Genomic DNA, 12,236 nt, shown 5'->3' with positions numbered 1-12,236 from the left:
TGACCAGCCAGGACGGCCCCTGGCCAGGAACAGCCCCCAAAGGAGGCAGGGAGGAGAGCTGATTGTGTCAGGATGGACATCAGTTATAATCAGTCTCTAAGGGGGTTGCTGGAAGCAACGTCCGCTCTGGCCGAGTCCAGCTTGCAGGACAGAGCGGTCCTGTCACAAAGCAGTTGCTCCTGCACAAAGGACTTGGCTTGTGTTTTACGCGAAGGCTCCTCCTGGCTGCTTCATGCAGACTTTGAAGGGAACCCGAGGAGCTCAGAAACAGGCGCAGCCAGATGGAGTCCTTGGTGTCCCCTCTGAGGTCGTTTCCTGTCTCCCGCGCTGGTTCTCAGCGAGCTGCCACCGCTGGGACGCGGGGGATGGAATCTGCTCCCATGTGGGTCCCCTGGGTTTTCTGCGCCGGCCCCGTTCAGTGTTGGGGGGCGGGTGCAGACTACTGTGGGCAAAACTCAGTCTTTGATGTCACGGGGCTCACACTCTAGGAGTAGCTGAGTACACAGGAAGCTTTTACACTCGAACTTCTCCTTGCCTTCTAACTTACTACCTACGTTCAGAAATTCAGAGACGTGTTTTGAGATGTCCTCGTTGTGAACGAGCTGCTTTTGGTGCAAAGCAGCTTCCTCCCCGGAGTGAATGTCGCATTACCTCTTCTGCCGTCCGAGGGCTCCTGGTTAATGTTTGACGGAGGCGAAGGGAGAGGCTTCTGGGAAAGGAGAGCAGTGCAGACGGAGCGTCCTGGGGAGATACTTCGGTCCCAGCAAGAGCCTCAACAGCTGAATGGAAGAAAAGAACTTTTAGCAGACATTTTATTTATTAACAGAAAGGTAAGTGTTGACACCTCTTATCTATGTGAGCAATGTATTTCTTCAAGAATGGCAAACTAGATGGTGGGGTGGGGCACTTGCGAAGGCTCTGGACAAATGTATTCCTTGAGGGGGGCTGTGCAGTGTGGCCGGGAAGGGCAGTTGAGTGCTGGTAGGACGAGCTTTGCTTGCCGAGCATAATTCCTTAAGCAGTTTCTTGCCATTCATCCGTCTTTCATAAATTCATTGGGTGAGTGGCTCTGGGTGAATCTAACTGGACAGTGGAATTCAGGAAAGGGTGAGTTTGGGGATGTTTAGGTGAGTATGACGACCCTTCTCTGTGATTAAAATATGAAAGCGCCCAGCTTGCGATGCTCTGGCTCTTGGATCCTAGAAACTGGGGTTGGAAAGTCATCTCACAGGAGCCCTGCTCAGATGTGGTCTTAGGAAGCTGAGCCTTCTGACTATTTCTCCGAGGAGGAGATTCAGTTCAGAGCTCTGAGGGTTGACCGGGATCCAGCGGGGAGGAGAAATGTGTGTGAGAAAAGAACCTTTCTTAAAAGAACTACAGCAAGAATTGAAAACGGAGCGCCGGACCTGCTCTCACAGTGGGAACGCTGGGCTCGATGGGCGTGTTTGCCGGCTTCTGGCACCTCTTCCAGCCTCATTGGTGGAGGCACCATCTGCTCGTGGGTGATAATTTTGAGATGTCAAGTCACATATAGCCTCCCGGTGCCTTCAAAGATCCAGTCCCTACCTCTGTTTCAGAGGCGACTTTCTGGGGACTGACGCCCTCTGAGATGGGGGCTGTGGAGCAGGAGATTGGAAGGACAATGCATTCCCTGATCTGTGCTTGTCTTTATTTTCCTTCCAAAACTTAGACAGCCAGGGAGAAAGAGTTGGAAAGAAGCAAGTACATGCTTAGATGACAAGGAAAAGGGACTCTTTCAGCTCCCATCAGGAAATAAAATGGGTCCTTTACTGAGCTGAGGCTTTATCGTGGTTTACAGGGCGTATAGTTTATGAGTCTTCAGGGTTGGGCAGTGGGTTAGGCCACTTTTATTATTTGCCAGCCGGCGGGCACCGAGCAGATAGCTCGAACTCTCCGAACCTTCATTTTCTCACCTATAAAACGGAGACACTCGCCCAACCACGCAGCTGTGAGAGTAAAGGAGACGAGCATGTGGGGACCTCGGTGCTGTTCGCTCTCTTTTCCACGAGAAAGTTCCAGTAGGCGACTCGGGTCAAACAGAAGCTGCTATGTCATTCTCCAGGGGGAAAAACAAAACCCATCAGGCCGCAGAAATTATATGTTTCATTGTACAAGTGAGCAGCTGACGCCACCCTGAGGAAGCGGAGCTCAACAGCCTGAGGGCGATCTACTCTTTTTTCTGAGCTTTTAGAAGCCCCTCTGAGGTTTCCTACGCAGGCCTTCGGTGAGGCGTGGGAGTGGCCTCCTGAGAAACTTGCTAAGATGACCCTGGGAAAAGTCAGGGTGAAGTCACCCTTCTAGGTGAAGGTTGCATTTCTGGCGCCGCCTCCCTTTTTTTTGACGAAAGGCAAACTGCATCCTGGCAGCGGCTCAACTTCCCGCGAGCGCTCCGGGCAGGAGGGCCACGCTGCTCTGTCACGTCGGGAGGTGGCTCCAGAAGCAAGGCTGAGCGTCGTCGGGCTCCTTCCTCCCAAGCCTGCGAATAAGCGCCTTTATGGGGGGAAGCTTCCATGGGTGGAAATCCACACATGCATTCGTCGGCCTAACATTGCGTTTGTTTAGAAACCCCCGGTGTCAGATTTGGATTCGGCGGGTTGTCCTGTAGCCTGCTCCGGATTAAACGAGGAAAGTGGTGCCGAGGCTTGTTAGAGGCTTATCCACCCACCTGTGTTACTTGTGAGACCAGACGGGGCTGATCACTTAGGTATAAGACGTGTTAACAAAAGCGGTCAGTCACTCAGTGGTTGACGTATTAATTACACTAAAGTTGGTTCTCCGCTTCGGCATACGGAACAGGCCAAGTTATCCTTGGTTGTTATGTATATAGCACAAAGAAAACTTAATTTCTCTTAAAATAGTCTCTAAAACGGACATAGGGAATTTTTTTTATTCATGATATTTGGAATCAATCATTTCTTTCTGTATTTTAATTAGTTTAAAACATTAGGACCTGTAGTTCTTGATTAAGAAACAAAGAGAAATCAAGATGGTAGATTTGTGCTCTTGAAGGATGTTTAAGCCCCGGCAGGTGTGGCTCGGTGGTTAGGGCTTCGGCTGGCGCACCAGAGGGCCGCTGGTTCCATCCCAGGTCAAGGGCATGTTCCTGGGTTGCAGGTTCGATCCCCACCCTCGGTAGGCAACCAATCGATGTGTCTCTCTCTCCCTCCCCCCTACCTGCCACTCTGTCTGAAAATCAACGGAAAATATATCCTCAGACGAGAATTTTTAAAAAAAGAATGTTTAAACCAAAGATGAACACGTCTTCCTCACCTCCCTGAGTTTGGCTTCCTGCCCCGTAGGATGACAACAGGACCTAAATTGCGGTATTTGCATGAAATAAGTTGTCCAAAGTGCTTAACATTTAAGCTCACAAAATGCCCACTATTTTTAAAGTTTTAATTATATGAAACTAACACATGAGTGAGATTTCATATGGTATGGGATCCCTTACTAAACTAGAATTAAATTTATTTTTCTCTTACTCTCTGGTGCACCCCAGTCATCAGCTTTGATTTAATTACAGAAATCGGAAAGTTTCCCTGCCTTTCGTGAGCGTGATTGCACGTTTTTGTCGTTAGACTCTTGCCTCAGAGTCACCTTGTAAAGGGAACTAGTATTACAAGAAGTGGTTTGGTTTTTTTTGTTTTTCTTTAAATCTCAGTGTCTGAACCCAGTGGGATGGGCTCTACTTTTGACTTGCCTCATACTGCATTTCTAAGGCCAGAAGGTGAGAAAAAGCTCATCGGTCGACTTTACGGTACCCGGAGAAATGCTGTGCGAAATCATCAAGCCGCCTCTTCTGGGGAGCAGTGATGCCAGCCCCCCTCTTTGGTCCCGGAGGCCCCTGTGAAGCTCTGCTAGATAGTGAGGGAAGAGTCCTTGGCCCGCCCCCTCTGGGTGTCCGAGGTGTGGCCAGCACAGCAGAAGCCAGCACCTCAGGGGAGTCAGTGCCACCTGCGTAGGCCTCAGGGCAGCACCGTGGCCGAGTGGCCACCTGTTGTACCCAGGTGGGTGCGTTCTCCCCTTAGACCTTGGCTGGACGACCCTTCCGGTCAGGGCTGGGGTGTCCTGTGTGAGTCTGAGGGGGGACAGGCACCCCTCCTTTCCATCCTGCCTCCCTCCTCATCAGCCTGAAGTTCGAGGCAGCAGCCCTGATGTTATGCCTGCTTGTTTCTAGCTCATTAATGGCACTGTATTTGGGCCCCTAATTTGTCAAGAGTGCCAATCCGTCTGGTCCTCTAAACCTTAAGTGATGTAATTGGTGCCAGAGATTCGAGAGTGAGACCAAAAGGGGCGCGATGGTCTGAGGTTACTTGATGAACAATGGTGTGAGTGAGTTTTAATTTGGTCTTTGTTAGTGCCTGGTCTTGCTTTCCAATTGACGCTGCTCCTAGTGGTCGACAGTGCAGAGGGGCAATGAGGGGCTCGCAGGATACTGGGTGCTACTGGGCCTGGCGGTGTTATGAACTCCAGTCACAGCCTTTCCTGCCCGCATCACCTGTCATGTTTGAAAACAAATTTTGCAGACCCCTCTCTCTGCTCCTTCATTGTTCTTTGGAAGCGCGTGGTTCACCTTTAGAAAAAGATGAATTAATTTGATTCCAAGCCCTTAGTGAGTTTTGTTTGTTTGTTTGTTTTTAACAAAAAGGATGAGATAACTGGCTATTGAAGGCTTGCCTAGAGCTTAGCTTTTTATAAGGGGGGAGGGGAATCAATGCTTGTGTATTGAGTTACTTGGAAGTTTTGACACGTGGGACAAGATTCCCTGTCCTCACTCAGACAAATGGGGAAACGACAGGTTGGTCTAAAAATGCCTCTTGGGGGTGTTGGAGCCCAGCAGAGGAACCAACCAACCTCCGAGTGGACCTGGGTGCACTGGGCGTTGCATGTGTAATAGCCGAATAAAGCTCCATGGAGACGACCTCTATCCTGGGGTGGCAGCACCTTGCTCAGCAAAAACTAGAGTTTCCTGGTGTGTTCGTTTGCTAGGGCTGCTCTACCAAAGTACCACAGGTGAAGTGGCTTAAACCACAGGAGCTTATTGGCTCACACATCTGGAGGCTGGAAGTCCAAAATCAAGGTGCCAGCAGGGTTGGTTCCTTCTGGGGCTGTGGGGCTGTTTTCCAGGCTTCCCCCCCTAGGCTTGTGGATGGCCATCTTCCCCCTGTGTCTCCTCGCATGGTCTTCACTCTACGCCTGTTTCGGTGGTACCCAAATTTTCCTTTTTTATGAGGACACCAGTCATATTGGATTAGGGCCCACCCTAATGACCTAACTTTAACTTCACCACCTCTCTAAAGACCTATCTCCAAATAAGATCATGTCCTGAGGTGGAGGAGCCAGGATCCAAACCAGCCTGTCTAGAGCCAGGGCTCACGCCCCTCACAATTGCATCATTGTGAGGCAGGTTTGTCTGCAAATAAATCATGGAACCCTGGGCACCAGGGTGGCGAGGGATGACTTCCATTTTTCACGAGAAACCCTGCTGTGAGGGATAAGACTAAATGTAAAAAACAAAATAAAAGATGAAGGCATTGCTACTTTTACTCCTTAGATTTCATCAAAACACCCTGGCTCTTGGCCTGTCGGAACATCTGACTGAAATGAGACATTTCTTTTTATTTGCTTTTCTATCATTCAGTTTACATGTATTTGGAAGATTAAAAGTGCTAAAAAGAAAATGAGTTCAAGGTGAGACGATCTATATTAACCAGTTCTTAACCTATTTACAGAGCAGATATTTGTTAGTATATTTAAAAGTAAAACAATCCTGCCCCGGCCGGGTGGCTCAGTTGGCCGGAGCGTCGTTGAGTACGGGAGGCAACCGACCGAGGTTTCTCTCTCTCTCCCTTCCTCTCTCTCTAAAAAAAATCAATAAAAACATATCCTTGGGTGAAGATTAAAGAAAACAAAAAATAAAACAATCCTTTGGTCAACAATTAAAAATTCACTACTTTGTGTCAAAGTAAATCTTTACATCTCAAGTTAGTTTCCTTTAACGCTTTACATTTGCTCTGCAATCTGTCCTCATGGAGTGGACCAGCGAGTAGCATATCAGGGTCAGACAGTCACAAGTGTTTTAGAATTGAACAAACGTCTGTTGAGGGCCTACCATACGCAAGGCATAGTGTGAAGAGCTGTAAGAGGTTAAGAAATAATTTTTAAAATCAGGCCTTTGCCTTGAAGGATTTTATTTTCTAACAGAGGCAATAACACACACATGTAAATGGCCAACAGAAACTAAGATGTGGGCAGGAGGGGCTTTGAGAAGATTCTTCGGGCTGGAAATCGGGGATGAGCGTGTGAAGAAAGTAAGATTTCAGCTTGGGCCCTGGCTGGTTTGGCTCAGTGGTTAGAGCGTCGGACCGTGGATGGCAGGGTCCTGGGTTTGATTCCAGCCAAGGGCACGTTGCAGGCTCAATCCCCGGCCCTGGTCAGGCCAGTGTGGGAGGCAACCAACTGATGTGTCTCTGTCTCTCTGTCCCTTCTGCTTTCTCTGAAAAAGCAATGGAGAAGGTATCCTCGGGTGAAGATTAAAAAAAAAAAAGATTTCAGCTCCAGCTCCAGGAAGGCAGACCCTGGACTCCTTACGGTGGTACCTGCTGCTTAGCGCAGGATCTGGGACATTACAGAAGCTTGTTAAAACAATTCAGTACTTTTCAAAGAAATGAGTACTTTGGAACTAGGTGATAAGATATGAGAAGTGGGAGTAGAGGTGAGGACGGCTACTCTCAATGGGACTTCGTGGAGCAAATATCCATTGTCCATTGATTCTAGGTGGGGCCTGGTGCTGGGTTGAGAGGACAGAGTGCCAAGGCCCGGAGACAGGAGAGCTTGGGGTGCAAAGTCCGCGGGGCAGTGAGGCTTCCCGGGCGTGGCAAGGGAGTGGAGATAAGGCCGGGAGTAGGCCGGCTCACACTGGAAAAACCATGTCCCGGGGAGTCCAAAGAGAAAGATCTCCAGGTCTTAAAATCTGTTTGTCACAGCGTGTCTCGGGATGAAAAGTGTAATTTCTGGGAGAGAAGGGAAAATAACATTAAGCAGCAGAGGATAAGGGCAGGCTTTTGATTCTATTTTAGTTCGTCTTGGAGCAACAAGAAGGACAAGTTTCCTTGAGTGTGTTGCATAGTTAACAACATCTAGGAGACCGAAGACGCAGCGGGTGAGGTCCTTGAAGGAGGCTGGTGAACATTCTCGGTTCTTTCTCCTTGAGGGATCTCGTATACTTGTAGCTTTGAATCAGAACCAGAAAGATTTTAGTATCTCGTCACACTGGCCTTTGCTAAAACACAGCTTTTCTGCCCACAGAATAGGAATGAAAATTATCCATATGACCTGTCATTTAAGACCCTTAAATGAGCGTGGGGGATGTGACTTGCGCGTTGCTGCGGGTGAGGTACTGTGACGCTTCCTGAAGACTCGGTGGTTCCGTGCAAGGCAAGACCGGCCTTTAGGGATCCTGCTCTACTATGTTCGTAACTGGGCATCATCCAACACTCTTTTCTGGCTGGAAAGACATGATTTTAACAGACTGGTTGCTAATCCCTTTGATCTCTGGTTTATTCGCAGGAGACCGGATAAAAGAAAACTACGATGGCACAGGCCCGTCTGAGCTGCTTGTGTCTCCTCACATTCTACTTGGTAAGGGAAGAAGCTGTTCTTCATTTATTTACTAAAATATTTTCCGCCACCCTTCTGCCACACAGCAGGGAAACAATGATTATCACTTTTTTAAAAAGTCTTATCAAAATTAAATCTCAACAGATGAGACAAAGCAATAGAGATGAAGGCTTATAAGATGTATTGATTGTTTTAAAAATTAAATCTCGTGGAAAGGACACATAGCTTGCCCCAACGTGATATTTTTGATGAAATGGCTGCAAGTCTTGTGCCTGTAGTTTCTCTTCAGCTATTAAAAGCCAGTAGCACTTGGGCGAGATTTAAAACAAACTGGCTACTCAGGTTTAGACCTCTGTGTAGAGCTAAAAGCATGCTGATATGGGTATTAGTCTAAGTCCCTTAATCGTGACCTTTTTTTTACCTTAACCATGAAAAATTACTACTAAAACACACAAAAAAGCATTTTATCTATTTTCAACACTGCTCTACTCTGTATTTTTCTTTCCATATATGATTTGGAGTTTTCTAGTTAAATTTGTCTTTAGCCATTTGTTGAGCAAAACCTATTATTGGCTGACAGGCTTCTAGAGGCTGGAGCTGGATGAAACCTGGAGAAATACAGCCCTCGATCTGATTGTACCCACGAGACTCACAAAAGTCACACACTTGCCAGTTTGTTGTATTAGGAAGCAAGGTTATGGGGAAGCCATTGCTTTCTCTTTAGAAGGATGTTTCTAGATGCCCACACCTCAACTCTTGGTTCCCTTCTCCTATGACCCCAAAACAACATGGCAAATTTCAAGTCCCAGAGAGTTTCCTAGAGTTTTCCACACAGTTCAAAATATTTACAGAGTGAAGTAGAACTAAACTTTTAAAACTGTCGTAGCCCTCCTCCCAGCATTGGGGATGGAGGAGCAGATAACCTGCAGTTCAGACTTCATGAGCAACGAGCACCCTCGAAGACCCCAAAGCTTGTTACGAGGACTGCTCGAACCCTGGGCCAAACATCCCTGCTTGACTTCTGTACTCTTCCTATCCTCGGAAATGCCCTTTACTATCTGTATTATCACAGGGTTGTGGTGAAGTCAGACCTAGGGTCAAACTTGGCACCGGGACTTCCCAGTGATAGGAACATGGGTGAGTTGCTTAAGTGCTGAACCTCAGTCTTCTGCCCTATGAAATGGGTCTGTTAAGAGTGCCCGCCTTATAGAGTGCTGTGGCAATTAAATGAGCTAATGCATTTCGAGACCCCTCAGACCAGCGACTGGCACAGTCTAGGTCCTCAGTGAGTATTAGCTGTCATTGCTGCCGTGTTTTAAATATGCAGTGTCCGCACGTGCGTGGACGCTGAACTCCACGAGGCAGAGACTGTGTTTTAGTCATCTTTGCAGCACATAGCACGGAGCCAGAAATAAGGTAAAAATTAAATACAGGGTTATGGGCCTATATTAGGAAACAACGATGGATCTAAGAGAGAGAGAAGATTCTTCCACAGTAATCTGACATGAAGGCTCACCTGCTTTTTGTCTAAGAAGAGGACATGCGTTTTCCTCCCTGGATAAAAGCTGAAAAGTCCTTCCCTCCACTCTCTTTCCAGTGGGGGTTCTACCGACAGTGAGCAGCAACCACGTGGGCGCCGGGAACCTCGCGCAGGAGACGCCCAAGCACAGCGGCCTCTGGTTGAAGGGGGAGGTTGCTGCCTGTGTGGGGTGGGGGCGGATTTCAGGGTCGGTGGGTGCAGCCGCTTCTCTCTCCTGCCTCCACGCACCTTTGCTCCCAGGCCCTTCGCTGTGAGGAGTGGAATAGTCCAGCTGAAGCCTCTTGCCTTCGGCGTAAGGCTTTCTTCAGCAGAGAAAGCCGTCTAAAGGGGTTGCCAGTCACACATCCCATCCTGCACGGGGCTCTCTCATTGTTTCCTGAGAACTGGTTTTCACGAGGAGGTCGGAAACGCTGCATGAACACCCTGCAAGGGCACTGAAGAGGCAGTGGGTCGCCAGGCTTTGGGAGGGGTGATGAATAGGAAGGGTGGAGGAATCAGGGAGGGCCCACCTACTTTAGAGTTTTGCCCTGGACTATGCTTCTTCGGGAAGGGAGAGTAATCTGGCATTAATACTATATAATCAATGCAGAGAACTCTTTCTGGGAAGTGCAATGAGGGTGGCTCGGAGGCAGCAGATCTGCCCATTGCACATGTCCTTTGATGGCCCGGAAGGCGGTGTAGCAACACGGTTCAGAGATGGGGCTTGGTGGTCCAGCAGGGCTGGCTCCAGCCCACTGCAGGGTATCAGTGTCTGAGCCGTGGGACTCCCCTGGAGACAGTTTCCTGGCTGATGTTGTGAGGACCCGACGAAATGATGTGTGTGGAGGGTCTAGTCCCACAGCTTCCGCACAAGAAACACTCAAAACGTGTCCGTTCCATTCTCTTCCCCACTTTTCACCTTTTTGTGCAAGATGGTGGATGTCACCCTCTCCACGTTGGTCTTTTTTTCATCAGGGAAACAAAAGCTTAACCAGAATCCCCCAGCAGACTTTCCCTTTTGCTTCATGAACCAGAACTGGTTCACTAGGGCCACCCTCCTAGCTGCAAGGGAGTCTGGAAAAGAGAACACACGACTTCCCAACGGAGGGAGGTTAACAATGGCAGGGGACAGCTTATCTTGCGTAAACCCGCTGGTCCTTTATTTCCACCTCACTGTCCTTCCCAGTTCTGGGAGGATGGCCCAATGACTCAGAGTGTGCACATGGATTTTGAAATCTTTATAGCCCAGATAACTACGTTAATGGGCAGGAAGGAAGATCTGTTGCCCTGGAATAAGAACGCGACTTTGAACCTTGCACTGAGACATATCTTCCTTTCCTGATAGGTGAGCCAGCTTGTCCACATAGGAAAACCGCAGGCTGCTTTATGAGGTTTGCCTGACTGATGTAGTTTTCCTCCAGATACCATCACAGGTGTGATCAACTTTGAAAGGCTGACGGCTCACTAGTGTGAATGGAAAGCTGACGAAGGCAGTTTTCTGTTAAGCAGGAGCCATAATGAAATTAGCAAGTGATACATTCACTGTAGATGGTGATGCCAATTTTTCTTTTTTAACAGACAACTGGATACAGCCAAGAGGGGAAGTTTAGTGGACCCCTGAAGCCCATGACATTTTCTATTTTTGAAGGCCCAGGACCGAGTCAAATCATATTCCAGGTAATGACTCCATTTGGTCACTGCCATCTTGATTTCTCGTGCTCTCAGCTGACTTTTATTCCTTCCTTCTGTGCAGCATGAAATAGAATAGAGGCCTGGCAGATCTTAGATCAAGAATGACTTCAGGGCTAAGTTCAACAGAGAGGTGGTGGCCTCAGGACTGGAAGGCATTGTCCCTGCCATCCTCAGTTGGACTTCCTCAATTGTGTCTGGGGCGAGTTCTCCCATCCGGGAGCAGAGGTCTTGGTGCCTGTGGGCTCTGCCCCGCCCCCCAGGGTGGGAAGAGTTTTGGGAGCGGGGTGGCCATCTCACCCTCAGTCTGTTCAATGCGCTGGCTACTTGAAGCATTTGAAAATGGGGGTCTCTGGAGCAGTGCTGGAGCGGCGCCTCCATCTGGCCGAAGGCCTGCTTTTCTTCACCACCGCCTGGGAGCCCAGCCCTGGGCCCTTGCCTGTGGGTTGACTGCGGCACACTGGGAGGCAGGGATCTCCTTTAGTTAGGTGACTGGGAAAAGCATTAGATTAAGGGGTGGCCTGCAGGTGAGAGTGAGACCTCGCCTGTAAAGGGCTCCGAAATAATCCTGGAAATGTGACGGAGAGGGAGAGAACCGCACTGCTGCACTGACCAGAAATCCCCTGGGGAAGCCCGCTCGGACTCAGAGCGGTTGAGGGCGCTTTGATAAGCCTCTGGGGGTGCCGTGACCTCCACTCCCCGGGACCCTGGAGAGCAGAGAGGGTTGCTAGACTACCTCCCGGGGCAGCTGCCTTCCGTTGTTTGTTGGACAGTTCTGTTCCCAGGGAGAGGCTGAGAGCGGCCTGCTGCCCCTTCTCTCATTTGGTATCAGTGCAGATGAGTGCAGGGGGCCCAGGGTATGGCTGGCAAGGGTGCAAGTGTCTCTGTGCAGCCCTGCCGTGCAGGGTGTTGTAGGGGTCTTGACCTCTCCAGCTGGGGGAGTCAGGCAGGGAGGGGGAGCGGATGCTTTGGGAGCTAAAGGCTCATTGGAATTCACTTGGAGAGTAAGGGAGAAAGGAGCGTTGCAGCCAAGGCACAGCGTGGACACCTGCCCCGTGGACACCTGCCCGGTGCTGGGTGAGAGCAGCGCACACTCCAGGGCTGGCGGGAGGCCGGGACTGGGGAGCAGGGAGCAAGGAGAAGAGAGGGGGAGAGGAGGCTGCAGACGGCGAGGGCCCTGGCTCCTAAGGCTCTTAGGTCTTCTCCCAAAAGCAATGGCCTAATTCAGGTTTCCATTCAGGAAAGACTGGTCTGCCGCAAACTGGAGGGAGGAGAGAGGGAACAGGGCAACGGCAGGGGCTCACACATGGGATCATCTCATTTACTTACTTTCCCCGCCTCGCCTGGGGGCACTTAGATTTTCTCACATCATTTTTTATTCCTTTCA

General features: G+C 49.5%; 1 protein-coding gene across 1 annotated transcript in view; it reads left to right on the top strand.

Moving 5' to 3' along the window:
- The first annotated feature begins 446 nt into the window (after window positions 1-446).
- CDH17 (cadherin 17) overlaps window positions 447-12,236 on the top strand; it is a 29,499-nt gene continuing 17,709 nt past the window's right edge. The window contains exons 1-3 of the mRNA XM_081116503.1: window positions 447-830; window positions 7,591-7,662; window positions 10,739-10,837. Of these exons, the coding sequence (XP_080972629.1) occupies window positions 7,615-7,662; window positions 10,739-10,837 (147 nt within the window). The 5' untranslated portion in view covers window positions 447-830; window positions 7,591-7,614. The remainder of the gene's footprint in view (window positions 831-7,590; window positions 7,663-10,738; window positions 10,838-12,236) is intronic.

This window comes from Miniopterus schreibersii (genome assembly GCF_964146895.1).
Source record: "Miniopterus schreibersii genome assembly, chromosome: 17".
NCBI classification, from domain to species: domain Eukaryota; kingdom Metazoa; phylum Chordata; class Mammalia; order Chiroptera; family Miniopteridae; genus Miniopterus; species Miniopterus schreibersii.
The sequence above is the reverse complement of the archived record's forward strand: the minus strand, read 5'-3'. Positions and strand labels throughout refer to the sequence as shown.